Consider the following 21,898-nt stretch of genomic DNA (forward strand, 5'->3'; position numbering starts at 1 on the left):
TTGTTGGTACTTTAACATGGGAGGGTCACAGCTCTTTCTCCTGACCTGGGGGTAAATCAGCCGTTCAAAGCTGGTGGTGAATCCAGATCCTTGCTTGGGCAATGCCATTCCCTGGGAGCTGCCAGGGATAAGCAGGCAATACAATAAAAAGGGATCTCTTCCAACATCCATGTGGATCCTTTACACAGAACCACGAGCTGCAATTCCAGCCTATTGTCTGGAAAATGTCAGCAGCTGAGAAAATGCTGGAGGAAGAAGTTGTTGGCATGAATGGTGAGAGCACTGCAGGGTTGCATCATCTCGAGCTGGGAATTGTCATCCAGAGGGAAAACAGGAGGGCAAAGCTGGCCCTGGGCAGCTCCCGGAACACGGAAACGCTGCTGGTTCTGTGTGTGCAGAAATCCAGGAACATATGGGCAGCATCCTGTGCCCGTCTATCCCGGCAGCAAACCAGAAGGAGTGTGAATAAACTCCTATCAACAACAGGATGGGAATATTCACAGGAAAATGAAATAGAGGATGGGGGAAGGGGTTCCTGTTGGAGAGTGGGCTTGGGAGGGAGCGGGGCTGCATTGTGGAGGGGTTTGCCATTCCCATGCACCCAGACACGAGGAAAATGAATTCAAAAATGCCATTAACCTGGGGATGTACAAGCACATGCTGCCCGTAAACATCCATGATCTGCATCCAGTTCTCCAGAGGACTTATTTTTACTTTTATTTTGGAATCCTAGGCAGAGTGAGCAGCCTTCGAGTGTATTTATTACAGTCTTGAATTGCTTTCCATGGTAACTAATTGTGATTTCCGAGGCACAGGTTCTGCAATGGCACAGGATGAAATGGAGCTGAATATGGAGGCAGCTGGGAAGAAGAAAATCGCTTGCTTATGAAATAGTATTTAATGATGGGGGTTGATGGAGCAGAAAAAATGGGGGTGGCAGGGACTAGAACACAAAACAGCTCTCGCTCAGCGTCATGTATTTCCTCAGATTTTGAATTCCTCAGGAAAGCATCTGGTGAATATTTAAGGAAGGGGAAACTCCCCTTTATGTGCTGCCTTCTCACTTCCCCACTTCCCATTTTATTGAGGCAAACTCTTAAAAATCCAACTGTATAAAAGAAACAGTCAGGAAATTATTATTAAATGGTGTTTGCTGGTTAAAATAATGGGAGGGCTTTTACAAAAATTTGCCCATTGCACAGTGAAAAACAGGTGAAAAAACCCTGGTTTTAGTAATGTTGGATAAAATTGAGGAAAAAAGGTTTCCCTGCAGTGCAGGGGTCTCTCTGCCCTCCCACACCCAGAGCCTGGGATGGCTCCGGTGCCCAGGGAAAGGCTGAGCAGAGTTGGGGAAAACTCTGAGGACCATTGTGAGTCAACTGGGAATTTCCAAGCTCTCACATGGGGTCAAAACCTCTGGAATGTTCCTGCCCCTCCTCTGTAAGACTCTGATTGAACAGCTATGACACCCCCCCAGAGAAAGAACAATATTGTCTTGTCCTCTTTAAAATCTCTGAATTAATGAGTAGTAGTGCAAAGCCCAGGCCATGAAACAAAAAAACCCCTAAAAAATCCCAAGCCGAACTCCCCAAAACCCAGAAAATCCAAGTAAACAACCAGAAATGTAACTGTAATGAGCGTGGTTATGTTGCCCAGCTAAAACCCACAAATCTGTGGGAGTTTCTCCAACCTTGGTGCAACATCACCAGAAATCCTGGATAAATATGGGATTAAATTTATGGGGATGTGCATATGTAAGGTCCAATCTTTGTTACTGAAGTATTAATTTTACTGACCCAGCAGACAGTCAGGTTTTTATTATATAAATATAGAGATGTAGGCACTTCAGATGTGAGTATCTGACACAAGCCTGGTGACAACGAGCACAGAGCCATTCCAAGGGATGGGAGATCCACGGGAACCTGGCCCCTCTGGAACCTCCCCTGTGGGTCAGCCAGAATGAACCTGAGCTTGTGGTTTATCCACCTAAGGAACTGGAACCAAATTTTCATCTCTCTTGCAGTTACCCCACTCCAGTTTGGCTTCCTAGAGAAACCTGCCTGCTCCAGCTGGAGCAATGAAGGGATTACAGGAAACCACACGTTAAATAAAATGTTCCTTTAATGATCACCCCCCGAATACCCAAAGGCACCAGTCAACACCGTGGACTAATGACCTACAAATTGGTGGGATTCTTACACATTTGTAGCATTACAATATTTTTTCCACAGCTTCAGATGGCACATTAAGAGGAATATTTCATCTGCAACAGCTTTGTCCTGAACGCCCTTCCATGTGATTAATTTAATAGAAAAAGGATCAAACCAAAACTGAGCTCGCTGCCCTCCTTTCTCCAGGTATTTCTGCAGCTCATCTTGAATCCACACCTGTGCAACTCCAAATTTATTCCCAATTTATCACTGTAACTCCTCAAACACCACCTGAATCCCCTCACAGATCCTCCAGGTAACACACGGAGAGGCAACACTCCTACTGAGGACAATTTGCATTTCTTTTATCCATTGCAAAAACCTCTGTAACGTTTCGAGTATAAAGCTCACAAAATACATTTTAAAGGAACTACCATAAAGTATTTGCTTCAAATAGACCTTTTACAATGAAACACAAAATTCAAAGGACATTCTTTTAGGAAAGCACTTGAAACTGTAACACTTAGGTCCTGACAACATTAGATTACTTTAAGCTGTAAACCCTAAGAAGTTTTGTGATTAAATAAAATCAGCATTACAATTTCCAGGCATTATAATCATTGAACAGATTGTAACAACGAGATATAATTATAATGCAAACATGAAGCTCAGGAGACCGGCACTGAGAAAACTCTCAATTCTTTGTAGATTTAGATCTGCACATGATAAAATCAGTAACAACTGGGGAAGAGGTTCCAATATTTCATCCTACACACTGATATCACTGTTTTGCAAGCAGCAGTCAACACATCATTCATTCCCTTTTTAATATTACTTTACAGAGTCATTACAACCTTGAAAAAAAAAAACCTCCAGGTCAATTACTGCTGCCAGGTATCAATAGAACATCTGGAAGGAAATAATCTAAACCATCAGGTTTTGTTAATTGCCCCTGTAGGTGTAGATACACGAGATTTTATATATGTAAGGCAAAATAAATTACACATATATGCTTACATATACAAAATCACAGCCTCAACCTTCAGAACTGAACTACCTCTAGGTAAGAAATATAAGACCTTTTTACATAAATTTGAAGGGTTTATTTTATACCTGAGAGATTGTTGCATATTGATATCATTGTACCTTTGCCTGTAGGTGCTCCCCTAAGTCTTTCCTCTTTCCTGGGGTACAAAGCCCATCACAGCCAGGTGGGCTCTTCCCACCAGCTCTATGGACTTTGGCTGAGCCCTTCCTTCCCCAACCTGGATTAACAGAGAGGTGACAGAATTCAATATATGTTTAAATAAAGTTCTGTACAAGTGCACAGGCTGGTTTATACAAACCCACAGCGAGTTCACCACTCCTGACACTTCCACAGTATCTGATTTCAAAAGAATTTTAGTCCTTTACCCAATGCACGTTTCTACTTGTTGGTTACAGAACACCTTAGTGAAGAATTTTTCCGGGTATTGGATCACTGGCCATGCAAGACACGCTAAAAATGCTCCTTCCTGCCTGACCCGTTCCCTGGTTCCTGAGAAGATCAACCCATTTTTCCACCCAGCAACCAAGGAAACCAGGAGGGGAGGAGTAATAAATCAAAGTGGCAACACTACATTAAGGTCACAGGCCAGTGCAGATGGACTGAGACTTTCCAACTAATCTAGAGAGATCAGGAGCCCCATTCCTCCTGAAATTTAAGGCATTTGGATGCCTGATTCCCACAGATTCCCCAGTCCAGCTCTCAGCTCCTCATCCCTGCAGATCTCAAGCAGTAGCAGGGACATGACCCACGTAAGGCTCTTACAGAATTTCACAGTGCTATTTAACATGGCAAACACCAAACTAAATGTAAAGGTTCCCTTTGTCATCCAGACACTTCAATTAAAACAGAAATAAAAGGAATCCACCATGTCTCACTCCATTTTGCTCCTGTCAGGGGGAATTCCCTAGAAGTGCTTTCATGCAAATATGGTGTTACCACAGCTGATCACAGAGCAATCAGAACTGATGGTTTTTATTAAATATTGTTTAACCAATGGAAAGATCTTAGTGGAAGTGGAATAAAGTGTGCTTTCAGACACCAAATTGGACATACTTGAAAAATCAGTAAAAGTAACAGTACTCTATTTATGAAAGACATCACAAAATGAGTCAGCTTCATTAGCAAACCCTTCTTATGTTGCAGAAATACCGATTTTTTGCACTGTCTTTTACAGAAAAAAGTTGACTTTAGTGATGATGGTCACCAAAGCTGTCTTTGAACAATTCTTTGTTCAAATGTACAGGAATATAATGGGGAAAAGGGAAGCTACATTTCACTGGCAATTGGACTTAGAAAATTAAGAAATGTTTGATTTGAAACAGCACATTTATGGTCCACATTTCTGTGTAAAATAAAGCAAACTCTTGTGCCCAAGTAGAAGAAATTCCCAAGGCCTGACAGCTGTTGTAAATGGATGCAATGCAGCCACTGCTTTGGAGCAGGAGGAGATGAGGATGAACAGTGACAGGGACGACACAGCGACACACAAAGTCGATGTAAGAAACTCTACAGCTTGCATTTCCAGTTGCCTGTTCCCATTTTATACCCACACCCCTTCCAAACCTCCTTTTCCCACTAGTCCTTCTTGTTCCATATTTCTTTTCCCATGTTTGGTTTTGGTGAAACCACTTTAGATCCATCTGTCCCAAACCTGCTCATCCTGGAGCAAACCCTCCGCCCATCACAGCTACAAACACTTTGCAACCTCAGGGCGTTTCCCTTTCCACGTTTCCCTTTCCATAATTCAGGAGTTCTCTGGCACCAACATTTCATGGAGCAACTGGCACAGGGAGGCACTTATGTGACATGTTTAAAACTTATCTTTGGTAAACACTCACACACACACAAATGTGTAACTCACGTTTTGCTTCCTGATCGTAAATCCTCGTTTGCTACCGGTGGATGTGTGCAGGTATCTAAACACAAACAGGACTTTACCAGTATAAAACAGTTTTTCAAATGCCACTGCCAAGGATTTGTTTTAATTCACCTAAAAATAGCGCAGTCCTGGGCTTCTGGAGTTTTTTCCTGACTCTGTTGCGCATTAAAGCAGCTCTGATCAATAACAAATTAGCAATAGAAAGTGAGCCTGATCTGCTCAATTTTTACCTCCTTTCTCATTCTCTTGCCTTGGCTTTCAAGACCAATTTAATCAGAACAGCTGTATCCCTTACAGCTTTTGCTATCTGTGAGGCAGATCCTGGGCTCTGATGCTGCCTGACTTGAGCAGCCAAACCCTTCACTGGGATCAGTAGAAATTGCTCTCGGTAGGGGCATTTCTCACTCACCAGTACGAACCAGTACTCTGGGGAGGGGAGTGACCCCGAGTCTCTGACTGACCTGAGGAACGATCCGCAGAGCTCACACCACCACGAGATGACCCATCAATGTGTATTTTCAAAGGTGCTGTAAATAAATGTTCCTAGAACTGCATGGATAAAACCAAGGGATGATTGACTTTGATGTATCCAGAGCACTGACCCTTCTAACACCAGGCATTTCTACAAAGAGGTATTTCATTGGCTTCAGTTTTCATTGACACCATTTAAATTTTGCTTAAGAATTTTTTTTTTTTTTTTTAGAACCCAGAACTTAGTGCATTTCATTTTTATAAAATTAGAATAATTTATATCCTTCTCTTTTCATTGCAAAAAAATACAGCCCGAACACACATCAAGGTATAAACACTTCACGAATGACAGACGCTTCACTTATTTCACCTGCTTAATGGTGAGTTAGACATCGATCAACCAAACAACCTTGGCAACTTGCACGAAAATACGTCCTTAACTCAAAAGTGCTGATAAAACTCGCTTTAATGAGGCCTTTATTAAGGAGAGAACTGGAAAGAGAGGAGTGGTGAGTGCTTGGAGGTCGGAGCGTTCCTACACCATCCCGCTCTGTAGCTGTATGTGGAAAGGGTACGGCTGGTAGAACACAGGGGGTTGTCCATGAGCAATGTAGTAGCTGCTGAAGTTTCTGTCACTGATATAGGGAGCAGGCTGATAGTAGCACGTGACATTGGCCGCGTTCGGGATGATGTTTTGTTCTCCGAGCACTTTTAAAGCCAGAATTGTGATCATGTTGAGGGTTTGCCTTCGCTCGTGTCCCATGAGGCAGACTGTGCTCTTGTTCACCACCCCACGCAGGGTCATCAAGTAGTCGTACTTGCTCTTCTCCTCCCCGATGAAGTGGTTGCGCAGGTAGGACTCGATTTTCCTCTGCTGCTCGGCAACGTCGGGAAAATCAATGAAGAACCTGGAACACATGTAACGTTCCAGACATTTAATTTCAGCCTCATCTGCCGGCTTAAAGTCGCGGACCAGGAGGTTGCTGTACTTCAGGAGGCCACCTCCTCTGATCTCCTCCGGGTTCCGGGTGGAGATCAGTTTGTATCTCAGGTGGTCCATGGCTTGGTTGAAGTCCCCGTACATGCTCTCGGCGATGACGGTGGGGTGACAGTCCTGTGTCAGGGGCTGGTCTGTGGCTCTGTAGACAGTCAGGATGGAGTCCAGGATGATCTGGAAGGAGTCCACGCTGAACTCAAACTGCCGCCGGAGCGAGCTGACGAACTTCAGCTCCACGTTCTTGCCGCTGTTGTTGGACAGCGAGATGAGGCTCCAGCGGTCGTGGTCAGTGGAGACTTTGACCATCTTCTGCACATAGGCATCCTTCATGGTCTGAGCCGTGATTTTTTGCTTGTTAACACATTTTGGCAAGAAGTCCAATAGGCAATTGAGAACTGCTTCCTTAACGACCTGGAACTCGAGCTCACTGGGAAGTTCCACTCCAAAAATGATGTCCAGGTCCTTGTAACTGGTTCCATTGTGCTTCACCAGGATGTGACTGGCAGTGGAACCGTTCAGACGGATGTCTCTAACCTGGATCTGCTTCTCAATGAGCTGCTCCTTTACCATATGGATTATATCCTTCGGCTTTACTTCCAGGGTCGGAAAATTTCCTCTCCCATGAATAGGTATAGCCTCAGCCAAAACCTGATCCAGGATTTTAATCTGATCCCAGGTGAGATAACTGAATCTGTGGTCCAAGTCCTCAGTCATTGTGATATCAGTTGGCTAAACAGGGAGAAAAAGGAATTACAGACAAATGTTAGAACTTCCTGGAATACGAGAGAGGACATTTCACTTGGTTATACCAAACTTCCTCCCTCAGTGTAGTGACAGAGCTGTTCATTTTACAGAGACACAACCCCAGTTAATGGTCTGAGTCAACCACTGCACTTGTTGCAGGCTTTTAATTGAATCTTAATGTACTTTGGTTTTAATCCTGCTGAGAAGCCATCATGTTATTGTATAACCCATGACTCAAAGTAAATGCAGCAAACCATACAGACCCAGTTTAAAACTACTCAAAGGTTAATAACACGAAATATTTGGTGGTTCTAATGAAACTCCAAATAAATTTCACCGTGAAGAACTAAAAGGAACAAAATGAGCAAATTTGTTCTTTCTGTCCTGCCTAGACATCTCCCTTGATCTTCAGTGACTTGAATACTTAATCGTACTAAAAGACCAGGAAGTTTTTTTGTGAAAAGCAGGAATGATGCAACCTGCTCCCTGTTTATCCAGCCATATGCCTTGGATGAACTTTGGTCTCTGTGGCTCATCTAAACACATGCATCCTTTAATCACTTATGGTTTAAGGACTGGATGTCTGATAACTGTTAAGCTGTTTCCACGATGTTTCTGAGGAAAATATTTCCCTTCTAGCCATTAACCATGTTTTACATTCATGTATCAATGCTGCAAGTCGTGGTTTGTCAGATCTGGTGAGACAACTCCTTCCAGTCTTGTGGAGAAAGAACCTCAAGAGAACCTGTAAAGAAACACCTATAGAATACATGGGATAAAGCTCAGATTTGGGAACTTCTCAGTTTAAAAGGGTATCTTGCCTTCATAACATCACATCTAGCAAGGAGATGAGACACTCAGGTGGTGTCCAGGGGGGATCTGAACATGTTCAGTGAGGCACCAGCCGGGTGGAAGAAGTGCCTTTGGGAATCTGCCAGCACCCAGAACCTGCTACTGAAACACCCCCGAGTGTTTCTGCAGCCAGATGGCTCAAACATATTCTTTCAGCCAAAGCTCAAGAATAAAAATAAAATAAAATCATACTAAGTAATAACACTACTGAAAAGTCCCCACTGTTGTTTCTTAATCAGTAGTGACTCCATATGTACGTTGTCATACATTCCCCTTCCCTCGCCTTCAGATTCCACATTTTGGAATATTTTAGTAATTTCAAGTAACTTTGTGAGCTGCCAAATAGCTTTGAATATGGCAGAGTTCTATTTCACATACTTCTGCTGGAATTTCAACTCCCATTAAGCTGATCAGGAGCATATGTAATTCCAAGCACCTTCCTGGCCTCATGACAAAGAATGGAACAAACCAGATGTTTGAAGTTGAAGGAATGTTTTAAAAGTTGGCTAAAGCAGGACTGAAGTTGGGAATTTAATTGACAGTGTGAAGGTCTTGGAATCGGTCCCATAGGTCTGGCACAACCACGTAGCTCCTGACATCATGTACATAGTGCATAATTCCACAGACATAACAGGTATGTTTTCAGGTGTATTCAGAAATATCCACGTTTTTCCTGCAGGCATTTAGAGGACACGTTTGAACTGAAAAGCAGAGAAACTGCCATCCACAGCACTGCCTATTTTACATGCTAATGATTTCATCATTAAATTTTCATCAGAATGCCATGCTTATTCCTTTAAAACTATTGCTAAGCATCCTTCAGAGCCTTTATGACAACTCAGTACAAGTTTATCCTAAAAAACAGCTGTTACAGAAATTCTGGAAGTGGGACGACCCTGGGTGGAGGCAGGTTGAAAGGAGGGAGTTTTGTTCAAATGTTTTTGCTGCCATGTTGTCACCTGAATCATTCACAGAATCACAGAACTAAGGTTGGAAAAGACTTCCAAGATCATCAAGTCCAGCTTTTTATACATCAGATTACAGTGGACCAGCCCCAATGATCCCCTAGCAAACTTAGAATTGTCAGAATTGTTGTCTAAGCAGTAGTTTTTATTATGGCATTTGTCTAATATTGCAAAACTTTGACCTTTTTGAGGCTGATGCTGTGATGTAAAAAAAAAGGGGGAATAGAAAAGGGAATGTTGAAATTCAATCCCCTTTTAGCAGAGGGACCCTCTTCAAACACTTGGAAAGTCAGAAGATGGACGTATCCCTAAATAAGCTTAGAAATCCTTCCTTTATTGCTACATGTTTTTAGGTATTTCAGATGTTATTCCAATATACTGAGGTTTGAAACTGAAACGAGAAGGTAATGTCAGTAAATCTCTCTTTTGTGTTGAAGAGTCGTCCCTCAAAATGTCATTTCTCTGAAGGGATTCCTGGAGAATCTGGGGAGGCTTTGGGAGCTCAGAGTCTCACCATTAATGTTTTATGATAAATATTAAAGAATTCTGTGCTGAAATAACACCTTCAGCTTTGACAAGTGAGGAAAATGTGATAGGAAAAAAACCCAGGAACTCAGTTTTCAAAAATATAATTAATTTGCAGATAAACATAAATAAACATTAGTAGCACTAGTAGTAGTATTTATTATTTACTAATTTTCTACCAGTTTGCAACCCAATACTTTAACCCTGCACTCTCCTAGAAGGATTTTCCCTTGTTCTTTTCCTCAGTCTCTTCTGGCAGCAAGAACAATTCCTAGGCACTTTTATAGTCCTTAGGAACCTGATTTCTCAAAGCAGGGGGAAATTTATTTACTGAGGTGCTCAGGTTAATGCCAGGAGTTATTATTAATGTAATTAACCTCAGTTGCAATACATCAGCAGCAACACTGAGGTTGCAATTAGTCAAAGTGTTGTGTAAAACAAGAGATCCTGGGATGAAGGGAAGGAAACTCCCTGCATGTGACCACAGCACTCAGATGAAGCCAAGCACAAGTGAGTACTGAGCTGGTTAATGGGAAAAGAGGCTGGAAAATCACTTTATTCCTTGGAAACTGGCGCTGTTTGCAATGGAGGGTGATCAGTTTACATGGAAAGAGAGTGATAGGACACAGGAATGGTTTTAAAGTAAAAGAGGAGAGGTTTAGAATAAATTAGGGAGAAATTCTTCCCTGTGAGGGTGGTGAGGCCCTGACACAGGTTCCAGAGAAGCTGTGGCTGCCCCATCCCTGGAAGTGTGCAAGGCCAGGTTGGACAGGGCTTGGAGCAACCTGGGACAGTAGAAGTGGAACTGGAAGCAGGTGATCTTTAAGGTCCCTTCCAACCAAACCATCCTGGGATTCCATGGTCCCTGGATGCAGATACACCTCACCCCAGTGGCACCCCTAATCCCAGCCTTCCTTAAGATTTCCCTGTGGCACCCTGCCAAAGAATTCCATAGGAACACCCCAAAGCATCTCATGTGTTCCACATTCAGGGCTTTCTTGTCCTAAAGTCTGCACGTGGGCAAATGGAAGCTGCACAAACACCACCACCATGGTAGTGAAATTCAAAAGAGGATGTCTCTTTCCACACTTCATTAGTATTTGTAATTTACTGAGATTCTCTTAAGTTTTTTTGTTTATGGGATTTAAATGTTACCATAAACTGCAGCAGACCCTGAATCCCACCTGATTAAAGATCTCTGACAGATGAAATGATGAGGAAAAGCAGTTTTCAGGGTGTTTTCTTTTACATACACTGGCTAGAGAAGCACAGAATAAGATGGATCAGACCCAGTCAAGTTTTGTGATATATTATCCTTATTATAAGGTTAGAAAAATATTTCCCTGACTCAACTTCCAACTTGTCCTTGAGTGGTCACCTTCAGCTGATAAAGTGGTCACAATATGGAAAAATGTTTGGATACTGTTGGATCATTAAACATAATATTGTTAAATTTTATCATTTGTTTTCCTATTGAAATTAGAGGCTCTTAATTTTCTTTTTGGACCAAGCAGCTCTGAGTTTGGGCTTACAATGATGCTAAAATGTTTCATTAACCACCTCTCAGTACTCCACTATGCATGAGCTTCATCAAAAAAATCCAAGCAGATCTGGCTTTACATCTGAATGAAGCAAATCTGCCATGCTAATGACAGCTTTCATGCTCCCCACAACTTTCATAGAAACAGATACTTACAGTCTAGAGAACAGTCTCATCAAATTTAGCTCATATTTTACTGATAAACTGTTTAGATTCTTTTTTTATATATTCCATAATGTTGATTCAGTGTGTTTTCAAAGGGTTCGCCATGTGCTGGCATTTTCAGGCAGGATACAGCTGAAATAGTTTTTGTGCAGCTGTGGCAGCTCCATCCTCTTCCCTTTGCTTCTATCTGCTCCCATGTTTTTCTGTTTACAATAAAGGTTGGGAATACTTAAATGCTCCAATTCTTTCTACTTTGCACTTGAAATCAGTTGTGCGTGGACCTTTCACAGATCACAGAATTCCAGAATCACTGAGGCTGGAAAAGCCCTCCAAGACCACCGAGTCCAACCACTGCCCCATCCCCACCTTGTCACCAGCCCAGACACTGAGTGCCACCTCCAGTCCTTCCTTGGGCACCTCCAAGGACAGGGACTCCTCCACCTCCCTGGGCAGCCCCTGCCAATACCTGACCACCCTTTCCATGAAGAAATTCCTGCTGCTGTCCAACATGAACCTCCCCTGGCACAGCTTGAGACTTCCCTCATCCTGTCCCCTGTTCCCTGGGAGAAGAGGCTAGAAAGGAGATGTAGCAGAATGTCTTGGGAGCTGCCGCGGTGTCTTTGTTTTGGGGGATCACTTCAGAAACACCCACAGAAACTCTGCCATTCCTCACATCTCTGCACTGGTTTTCCTGCTTACACATGATGTACATCATTAACGATTTCCATGATGTCCTGCTAAAGCTTTATTTTAATTAAGAGATCCATTTCTCCATTAAGCCAGGCATTTAGAAGTATTTTGTTCACTTACTTCAGGACTGCAGCTGGCATAAGCTCCAAAGGCAAGAATGTCAAACGTGGAGGGACTTCCAGTTGTAAATTAAACCCAGACGAGACAAGGAGAAGCAGTAAAGCATCTGGGGAACCTAAATGGGGACATATTTAAATTGGTTTGACAGTGTTTTCCATGAGTTTTTCCTTCCATTAATGTTAATGCACACGGTGGAGGCAGTGTTTATTTATCCTGTTATCAAGAGATAACGCATGAATTGCCATCAGTTTTTCAGGCCAGTTACCATCGAGTTTCCCTGGGATAACAAATGATATCAGCTCTTCCCTGGCAGATAAGGTTGCAAGGTGGGCAAAATGCACTGCAAAGCAGTTGGCTTGGGCTGTACCACAGAATGTCACCTTCAAGGGCACAAAAAGTAAACACAAGAGGAGACTTGATCCACAAAAATGTGTCCTACTTTTTCCACCCAACCCAAGGAACATGGATAATGGCTTTAAGGGAAAGAGGGCAGGGTCAGATGGGATATTGGGAAGGAATTCTTCCCTGTGAGGGTGGGGAGGCCCTGGCACAGGGTGCCCAGAGAAGCTGTGGCTGCCCCTGGATCCCTGGAAGTGTCCAAGGCCAGGTTGGATGGGGCTTGGAGCATCCTGAACTATGGCTGTTTCCCTACCCATGGAACAAGATGGGATGTAAGGGTGCTTCCAACCCAAACCATCCCGGGATTATGTTTGTACTGGAATGTTCCAGGATATTGGCTTGATGAGCTGGGAGCTCTCAGGAGGCACAAAATGAGGAGTTTAATTTGGGCACCCACTATGAAATCATAATCCATATTCTGCCATGCTGGATATTCAGGGCTTTTTGGACATCCCATTTTTCCATCATGATTCATGGTACACTCATTCTTAGCCAGATGGGGATCCCCTGACAGGGCAACATTTTCAAGGGCCCATTTATTATGACCTGGTATCAGTTCCCACAACACACGAGGCTCCTTCTCACAGGGCCTCCAGTCCAAACAAACCAAGCAGTGTACAGAACATGAGGCCACCAGTATCTCAATTGCTCTAAAATACTTCAATAACTTTTTAAAAACAGCTGGCATATGCAATATTTGGTCTATTTGGGGCTGTGGTCATGCCTGGGAAGTTCCTGCTTTAGGAAAAGATTATTTGTACTACCAAACACATACTATGGACTAAGTCCTGAATAATATTCCCAGCAAAGATGCAAAATTCCAGACTCACCGTGGCAGGACGACTGGAAGCGTGTATTCCAGCGGAGTTAATAGGATGAGTCACTGCATCATTTGGTAGAAATATGAATTGTCATCTTGTCACTGACAGAAACACGAAGCTCCCCGGGAAAGCTGCAGGAAATAAAACCCAACAAACAACCACATTCATTTGGAGATCAATGTTAACCACCAGTCACCTGCTGGACATAATAAATGATGCATTATAGCTTGGCAGTCCTGCAGGTATAACAACAGCCTTTGAAGTTGGAAATTATAAGGTAAAAGTAGTGGAAAAAGCACCAAAGTGCTTATAAAAACTCCGGGTTTCAGGTCATGCTTAATCCTCTGCAAGGATATTAACAAACTTGGCATTTTCCCTACGGGATTCTGAGTGGGAATTTAATATTATTAATAGACATGCAAATTAGCAGGGACGTAGTAGAATCATATAAAATTTAGAATGAATAATAACTCAGCAGAATGAAGTATTATGAATTGTGTAGTGGCTTTAGATTCTTTCTATCAGAGTGTGCAGCTGACAGGAAGGTCTTGTTTCCTGGCACGTGAGGTTGGTTCATTTAGAGTAAGCCCAGGATCCTATTGCTGGAATTTCCATGTTCATTGGCTGGCTGTGCTGGAATGAAATATTTCTGTAAATATTCATCTGCTGTCATAAAGGCACTTTCTTATATTTGTTTCTCATTTCAAACACATGCTGACAGTCTGTATTCTCAGGCTTTCCTTCCAACACCTCCCATTCCAGCACCCCATCCCGCAAAGTTCACAACACCCACTCAAGTTCCCTGACTATCCTAAGCAGGGCCTGTCCACTGGATGGTTTGATATCCACAGGAATTTACTCCTTGCTGAGTTGTGTTCCACAATCTCAGCTTTTATGCTGAAATTATATATGGTTCTTAGGAAACATAATATTGCAAGTATGATTTAAGTGTAAATATCTGCATAACCTGCAGGAAAAACTGAAATTATAGCCCAAGGAGGTATGGACTGTGTTATTAATTTTTTAGGAATATAATGGATTTTTCCTCCATGCTACAGCAGGCAGATTTTTATCCCTGAAAATGCCATTTTAGTGCTGCCAGAAGCACAGCACTCGCTCTGCTCACCCTTTGAGGACCTGTCTGCTGTGCCAGGGCCTGTCTGCAGCTTTCATTTGCTTTCCAGCTCCTGATGGGCTACTAATTAGCTGGATGCATGTTCCTGACCTGCCCCCAAATCCGTGCACTGATGGCTCACACTGGCAGCTGGAATAAAGGGTTAAGTCTGGCAAGGGCTGAGCTCTGCTCTAAGCCTGGCAGTGAGCAGCCAGTTAGACCCTGATGGCAAAGGAAAGAGTTCTGGGCTGCTTAGATAAAAGACTCTCGGCATGTAGAGTCTGGAAAAGTCAGACAAATCAGTCACTTTGCATAAAAATACAAACTTCTTTTTAACACCGAAATATTGTTATTTCTTTCCGTGCAAGGATGGAAGGTTTAATGGATCTATGATATTCATTAATGGATATATCACCATGATAGAACAGATTAACACTGGAGCAGAATTTATGGCTTCCCCTGGTGATATTTAGGGGAAGAAGAGAGAGACCTTTATGGCATTTTTTTTTAGAAGAGGCATTATTATATAATATGTTCATAGAAGCAGCAGCTGAGATTGATGAGCTGCTTTGCCTACGGGGACATTATTCCCAACAGCTGCCTTTTATTGGCTCAGTCACCGCAGGAAAAAGCATCATTTCCTTACGCTACACTCAGGCTTCCCAGGACTTTTTCAGCTGAAGGAGAAACAAAAATAAAAATGACTGTGTCAACAATCACCCTGTGTTTTAAAGAGAGTATTTCCCTGCTCCTGAATGCGGGATGCGAATTGTGGCGACACGCACCAACAAACCCATTCCCAAGCCTTTTCCCCTGGTGTCTCCATGCCTAAGCAGCACAGGACTATTCTGAGATCCAGAAGAGTCTGGGAGATGACGTGGGGCTCTGTGTCCTGGATTTCCTTCTGTCCCACAATCTCCCAGCTGGTCACTCCTTTGGGTGTCCCCACTCCCAGGTTCCACCCCGAGGAATATTGACCCTCAAACCTTCCAGGTTTCCATGTCTCCCATGGGCTTTGGTGGACATGGAGGTTTCTCAGACACCTCGTGAGCCCTCCCAGGGCATTTCATGGTGATGCCCCCCAAAGTGGCAGGAATAAGATCCAAGGATCCAAGAGATTCCTTCCTCCCCCTCTGTGCTGCAGCTTCTCCTGACTGCTCTGCTCAACTCCTCAGACTAATCCCAAAATCTATTTACTCACTCGAGATCCCAGTGACTCAATCCAAAGCTCACTTATCAAAAACTCTCATTATTATGACTAAACTGCAGCAAAAGCAGGCAAGGTAAAAATTGAAACAATCTTTCTTTTCCGTCTTTTAACCATCTTCATAATCATCTCTCCTCTTCAAATGCCAGAGGAAGAGGGATGAGCGATGCCATGTGCCACTGCAGCCCTAATGCTGGGCTGCTTTCAGGGTAAAAAGGGCATTACAAAGTCAAGGCTCTCCTCAGGAACTCTCCAGAACCACTCTCCCCTCATCTACACCAAAGGACAAGCACCAAATATCCCCAAGAACTGCCTTGGTCACTAAACCATGAGAGGATCCTCCACGATGACATTTCTGTCTATTTTGAGAGGGTTCCAACACAACCACATCCACAGAATGCATTTCTCTTTTCCGACTGATCATACCCAAAAACCCTTGCTGGAAGCTGCATTTAGTTCCTTCAGTCAGTGCAGTGTGGGGGTTTTCCCCTCTAAATCAGTAATGAGCCACTGGGGTATTGAGGGTGGGTTTTGATGGTTCATGCAGAGTGGATTTGGAGTTTTCCTTGGAAGGAGCCTGAAAGCTGAAAGAAATGCACCCCGAAGGCCTCCCTGCATCACCTGTGCTCTGCTCTGCACATGTTAGAAAAGTGTTTCTGTTAAACAATTATTCTGTTCCACTCCAGGAGTATTTTCATTTCATGGCAGAAGCTGTGAACTCCAGGCCCAGGCTCCAGGTTGATTTGTGAAGCAGTTTAGGATCACTTCAAATAAAGGCTCTTCCTGACTGCAACAGCAAGGGGGGAGTTTAAATTGAATTGGGAAAACTTCTGTATCCTGGAGCAGGCTGGGCTGACACCTCCACAGGAATGTGTCTCACAAGCTACTCAAAGATTACTGCGTCTTCCACTGCTTAATTATATTACTATTTGTGTTTACAATGTTCATATAGAATTCATATTTTTATGAATTAATTTCCATACTTATATTAGAAAGTTACTCTCTGAATACAAAACACAGCAGTGGGATTTCATTTTACAGCCATTTTCCCAATTTTATGAGTTATACTGTAAAAGTGGGGAAAAAGAAATGAATTATTCATTATCTTCAAAGTATTTGCTGCACAAGAGTTTATGTTTAATTTTGCATCAGTGACAGCCTAGATTCCCCTAGAAAATAGTTTTTTGATAAGTGAAATGTTTTCTAGAGTTTTCAGTTAAAAAATCTGCATAACTCTGGTCAAACTGCAGCAGGAAAAAGGATTCTGACTGCAGCATCAGAGCAGGGAACTGCTCCTCTTTTGTGGTGAAGGTAGCATGAAATCTCTGTTGACATTATTACTAAGAGGCAGAGAGGAGATAAAGTGATGATTAAACCCAAGAAAAAGGCCCGGGCCCTGCAGCACAGCTGTGCATTCGTGACTTTTCCATCACTATCAATAATTCATAATGACCATCATGCGCCTGACGACACCAAGTTGGGGAGAAAGACTGAGTCAAGCTTTCACCCAATGTGCAAAAACATCCAACCTGACATCGGATGTCAGGGCGACAGGACCTGCTGGATAAGCAAAGATCCAGCAGAAAGGGTAATGGAGAAGAAAATCAGCTGATGTGGACATAAATCAACATCTGCTGTACCCGTTCGTGATGTTTTATGGAGGAAAACCCTCCTTTTGCTGATACACACTGAGAGAGAAACAGTTTTTAGAGCTTCTAAAATAACTTGGCTAGAAAAGAACTGAAATGGTGGTTTACCTGTGAGCAATTCTGCAACGTGAAGGAATCACGCTCAATATTATGCTCCAGTTTTGCAGCTGGGTTCTCCCCTGCTGTACCACACTAACTCAGCACGGCCATAGGCAATGGCACGTTGCTGATTTCCTGGGGCATCCTAGATTTCCCTACTGATACTTTGAATAATTATTTTTGCATGAGATCATGGTGGCAAAGGGAAAAAGCCAGACTGCACTTTTCAAAATATTTCTATTTTTTTAATGTTTGAATCCAAATGGCATAAATTCATAGAATGGTTTGGGTCAGGAAAGACCTTAAAGCCCATCTAGTGCCACCCCCTGCCATGGGCAGGGACATCTTCCACTGTCCCAGTGGAAAGCTTCCAAGCCCCAATGTCCAACCTGGCCTTGGACACTGCCAGGGATCCAGGGGCAGCCACAGCTTCCCTGGGCACCCTGTGCCAGGGCCTCAGCACCCTCACAGGAAACAATTCCTTCCATATATTGAAGCTAAATCTCCCATCTTTCAGTTTAAAATTACTACTCCCTGTCCCACCACTACAGTTCCTGATAAAGGAATTGACTGAATAACAATTCAATTCAGCAGGAATTGCTCTGGTGTAAATGGGACCAGAATTGGCCTGGTCTGTTCATGGCTGAGTATCTGTAAGATAAACCCTGAGCTCACTTCCACTCTCCATGGACCATCCCTCACTCCATACTTTGATGATGAAATTTGACTTGGAATTTGCCTCCAAATCCTCTAACTGTTCATTGACTTTCACCATTAAACCATGTGGGTTAAACATAGACACGTAAGAGAGATATGACATAGAACACATAACTATGTGTTAAATCCATTTTAAAAAATCTATCCCCATATGCAGAGACCATCAAGGTACTGAGAACTCAACAAACACTGTCAGCAACCTCAGGATGACCCACCAAGGTCTTCTCAACACAAATGAGGGAGGGAAAGCAGAGCACAAGGTACAAAGATTTCACCCCCTCCTATGCCCAAGCACAGATGGCACAGCCCAAACCCCTCCTGCAGTCTGATCATCAGAGCCCAGAACCAGGAAAGCCACAAAACCACTCTGGATTAGGAGTGTTCTGAAAACATGCGTAGAATTTCATTCCTTCAAGCAGTGTTAATTAATGAATTAATTTCCACTGCCAGCCTAAATGCTGCTTAATTGACTCTCCAAAATAACTCAGTCTCAATGTGATCTTTCAAGGAACTTGGTCTACTTCTGTCTCCCTGATTTATAGTCGATTCATAAATTACAGGACTCTACTGTGTCAGCAGTTACTCCTGAGCTTAAGCAGGAGTTCAAGCCCTGATCTACAGGGCAGGAATTTAGGGTCAGGCTTTTGCTCTCAGGGGGCAACATGTCTCTGTGGCAGCTGCATCATTCTAGAGCACACAGTCCTTACACAGCCCTGTGTGTCTGGTGCCTAATGAGGCAACAAAACTAAATTTACTGTAAAGTTATGCCTGGGATGCACAACTGGGCTGGGAGGGTGTGCAGGCAGCACTGCCCTGAGGTCAAAGGTCTGCAGCACTGCAAATTAAAGGAATTATTGGTGCTCCCTTTGAACTAAGCTGTGGGAATGCCAGAGGGATAAGACAGAAGGAGCAGAAGGTATAATGCAGACTGCTATTCTCCCTCCACGCATCAAGCCCGTATTCCCAAGTCCTGGACGCTGCAGGCACAGCACACAGAGGATGAAAGGGCACAGGGATTGTTTTTAACATTTCTGAATGGGACAGACACATCACATCTGTGTCTAGAGCTTAAGGAGAAGTCAGGAGCACGAAGCGTGGGAGAGTCCCTGCTCTGGAGTCACTGTCATTTATTATTCATCCCTCGGCCTTTAGCGGAGAATTCGGCACATCCCCATTCATTCCCACCTGGCTGCTTTTCATGGGAGGCACGAACAGGCTGTTACTGTTAAGGCAGCACACGGAACACAACGTGTGTGAGCCTGCAGAGCCCACCCTCCTCTTTCCGAGGGAACAATTAATGTTATTACAGATTTGCAGTGGCTTAAAGATGTATCAGAGATGCCTGTGAGAGAAGGCAGGGAGCACAGGAGAGTGATTCCTGGCTGGGAAGACACAGAATTCCAGCCCCAAGTTGCTGGAAAGCAGTTTTGCTTTGCATGCAGGCACTTCCGAATAGTTTAGGGCACAGAATCGCAGCTTGCAGTCACTGTCACTTCACTGTCACTGTCACCTCCAGGCTGTGACCTCCCCCAAAACACGGATGGTCCTTGCAGAATACACAGAAAAGGCCTCAGCTACCAGGGCTGTCATCATCTAAGTGGGATGACAGAGCTTCCGACAGCGAGTAAGTAATGCCACGCTCCCACTACTGCTATACTATGAATGTGTCGAGGCAGGGCTTGCCCAAATCCAGGGAGCTTTTAGGATTCATGCAAAGGAACGCCCGTAGTGAGACGGAGCTCACGTGCAGCCAGACACACACAGCCCCCTCCAGCACCGCCGCGCCGCCAAACCGCCCTTTTTACAAGTTCACCCGATAAGTCTCTAAGGAAAACGCCTTACGGAGAGAGAAGGAAAAGGCCCGAGCCGAGCCGAGCCGAGCGCTCCGGGCTTGGCCAAGTTTTTTAACCGAGCCCAACCGCTCCCGCAACGGCCCCGCCCGGCCCAACCCCGCGGGCACCCGCGACCCGCCGGCCCTGCGGGCTGGGCGCTGTGGAAACACTCACTCGCCATGCGGGGGACACCCGTTCACCGAGCGGCTGTGGGGGACACTCACTCACCGAGCGGCTGTGGGAGCACTCAGTCACCAAGGGGCTGCGGGGGACACGCTCCGTGCGAGTGTGCGGACACTCAGTCACCGTGCGGGTGCGGGGACTCTCACGCACCGAGCGGGTGCGGGGACACTCACTCCCCGTGTGGCGGACACGCAGCGAGCGGGTGGGGGGACCCTCACTCACCGTGTGGGCACACTCACGGAGCGGGTGTAAGGGACACTCACCGTGCAGCCGCCCCGTGTGGTGCCCGCGCCGCGCCGGGGCCGCCGCTGTCCGCGGCCGCGCTGGTGCTGAAGGGGCCGCCCCGCCCCGCGCCCGCCCCCGCCCGCCCCCGCGGAGCGCAGCGCGGCCGCCATGGCAACGCCGCTGAGGGGGCCGCGCCCGCCGCCGCCCGGCCGGGCCCGCCGGCACCGCCGGGACCCCCGGCACCACTGTCACAACCGGTACCCCCGGCACAGTCGGTACCCCCGGCACCGCCGGGACCCCCGGCACCACTGTCACAGCCGGTACCCCCGGCACAGTCCGGACCCCCGGCACAGCCGGTACCGCCGGCACCACTGTCACAGTCGGTACCCCCGGCACAGCCGGTACCGCCGGCACACCCGCAGCCCCGGCTCGGAGGGTCCGCACACCGGCACCGCGGCCGTGCTCTGCCCCGCGGTCACACCGAGAGGACACGGCCACCATCGCCTCGTCCACCTCCCCTGCCACACACTCCCCGTGGAGGGCACAGAACTGTGGAAGCATGGACTCAAGGAATCATAAAATCAGGGAATTGTTTTGGTTGGAAAAGCCCCCTAAGGCCACCGAGAGACCTCAGTGCTGCCAAACCCACCACTAACCCGTGTCCCCAAGTGCCACATCTACATGGCTGCTAAATCCCTCCAGGGACGGGGACTGAGCTCCAGGAGCACTTGGACAACGCTCTCAGGCACAGAGCTGGATTGTTGGGATGTCTGTGCAGGGCCAGGAGCTGGACTTGATGATCTTGATGGGTCCCTTCCAACTCAGCATATTCTGTGCTTCTGTGATTTCACCACTGCCCTGGGCAGTCCATTCCAATGCTTTAAGAACCCTTACCATGAAGAATTTTTTCCTAATATCCAACCTGACCCTCCCCTGGTGCAATGTGAGGTCCTGTCAGCCTGTGGAAAGAAGGTCCCACTGACTTGGTGGAAAGCATTTTTGTCCTGGTGATCCAGTTCTCAGATCACTAAACCCAAGAAAAGTGAAAACTAAACTTGTTTGGTTTCAAGGTCCTTCCTGCACAAATAGTCTGTGGGTTTGGCCTCACTATTTCATAAAATCATTGAATGGTTTGGGTTGGAAGGGATTTTAAAGACCATTGTCCCACTCCCTACCATGGGCAGAGACACCTTCCACCATCCCAGGTTGCTCCAAGCCCAATCCACCCCGGCCTTGGACACTTCCAGGGATGGGGCAGCCACAGCTTCTCTGGGCAAGACACAATTACACAGGATGTAATTGCCAAGGAAATCTACGTTTCAGAAGCGCAAATAGAAGGATTAAGATGATTGAGGGGAAATCAGTGATGTGAGCACCAGCACTTGCAGTTTGGCCACTCAATCCCCCAATTTCTGCCTCACCTGCAGCCCCACCCTTCCCAGAGTGGAAAAGTGCTTGGCAGCTGTGTGATCCTCAGCTCTGGAACCAGGATCTCCTCCAGCGTGG

At 45.2% G+C, this 21,898-nt stretch overlaps 1 protein-coding gene across 4 annotated transcripts; it reads right to left on the bottom strand.

Annotated features, from left to right (window-relative positions):
* Window positions 1-2,103: 2,103 nt before the first annotated feature.
* Window positions 2,104-21,898, bottom strand: TENT5D (terminal nucleotidyltransferase 5D). Of its 4 annotated transcripts, none has more exons than XM_032124270.1 (4): window positions 21,814-21,898; window positions 13,376-13,497; window positions 12,147-12,261; window positions 2,104-7,274 (listed from the first exon to the last, which is right to left on the bottom strand). In XM_032124270.1, the coding sequence occupies exon 4, from the start codon at window positions 7,257-7,259 to the stop codon at window positions 6,084-6,086; it is 1,176 nt and encodes a 391-aa protein (XP_031980161.1). In that variant the 5' UTR covers window positions 7,260-7,274; window positions 12,147-12,261; window positions 13,376-13,497; window positions 21,814-21,898; the 3' UTR covers window positions 2,104-6,083. The 4 variants fall into 4 exon arrangements, with proteins under 4 accessions (XP_031980161.1, XP_031980158.1, XP_031980160.1 ...); XM_032124267.1 differs by lacking the exon at window positions 21,814-21,898 and adding an exon at window positions 20,431-20,486; XM_032124269.1 differs by lacking the exon at window positions 21,814-21,898 and adding an exon at window positions 20,213-20,405.

Source organism: Corvus moneduloides, chromosome 14, assembly GCF_009650955.1.
Source record: "Corvus moneduloides isolate bCorMon1 chromosome 14, bCorMon1.pri, whole genome shotgun sequence".
NCBI classification, from domain to species: Eukaryota; Metazoa; Chordata; class Aves; order Passeriformes; family Corvidae; genus Corvus; species Corvus moneduloides.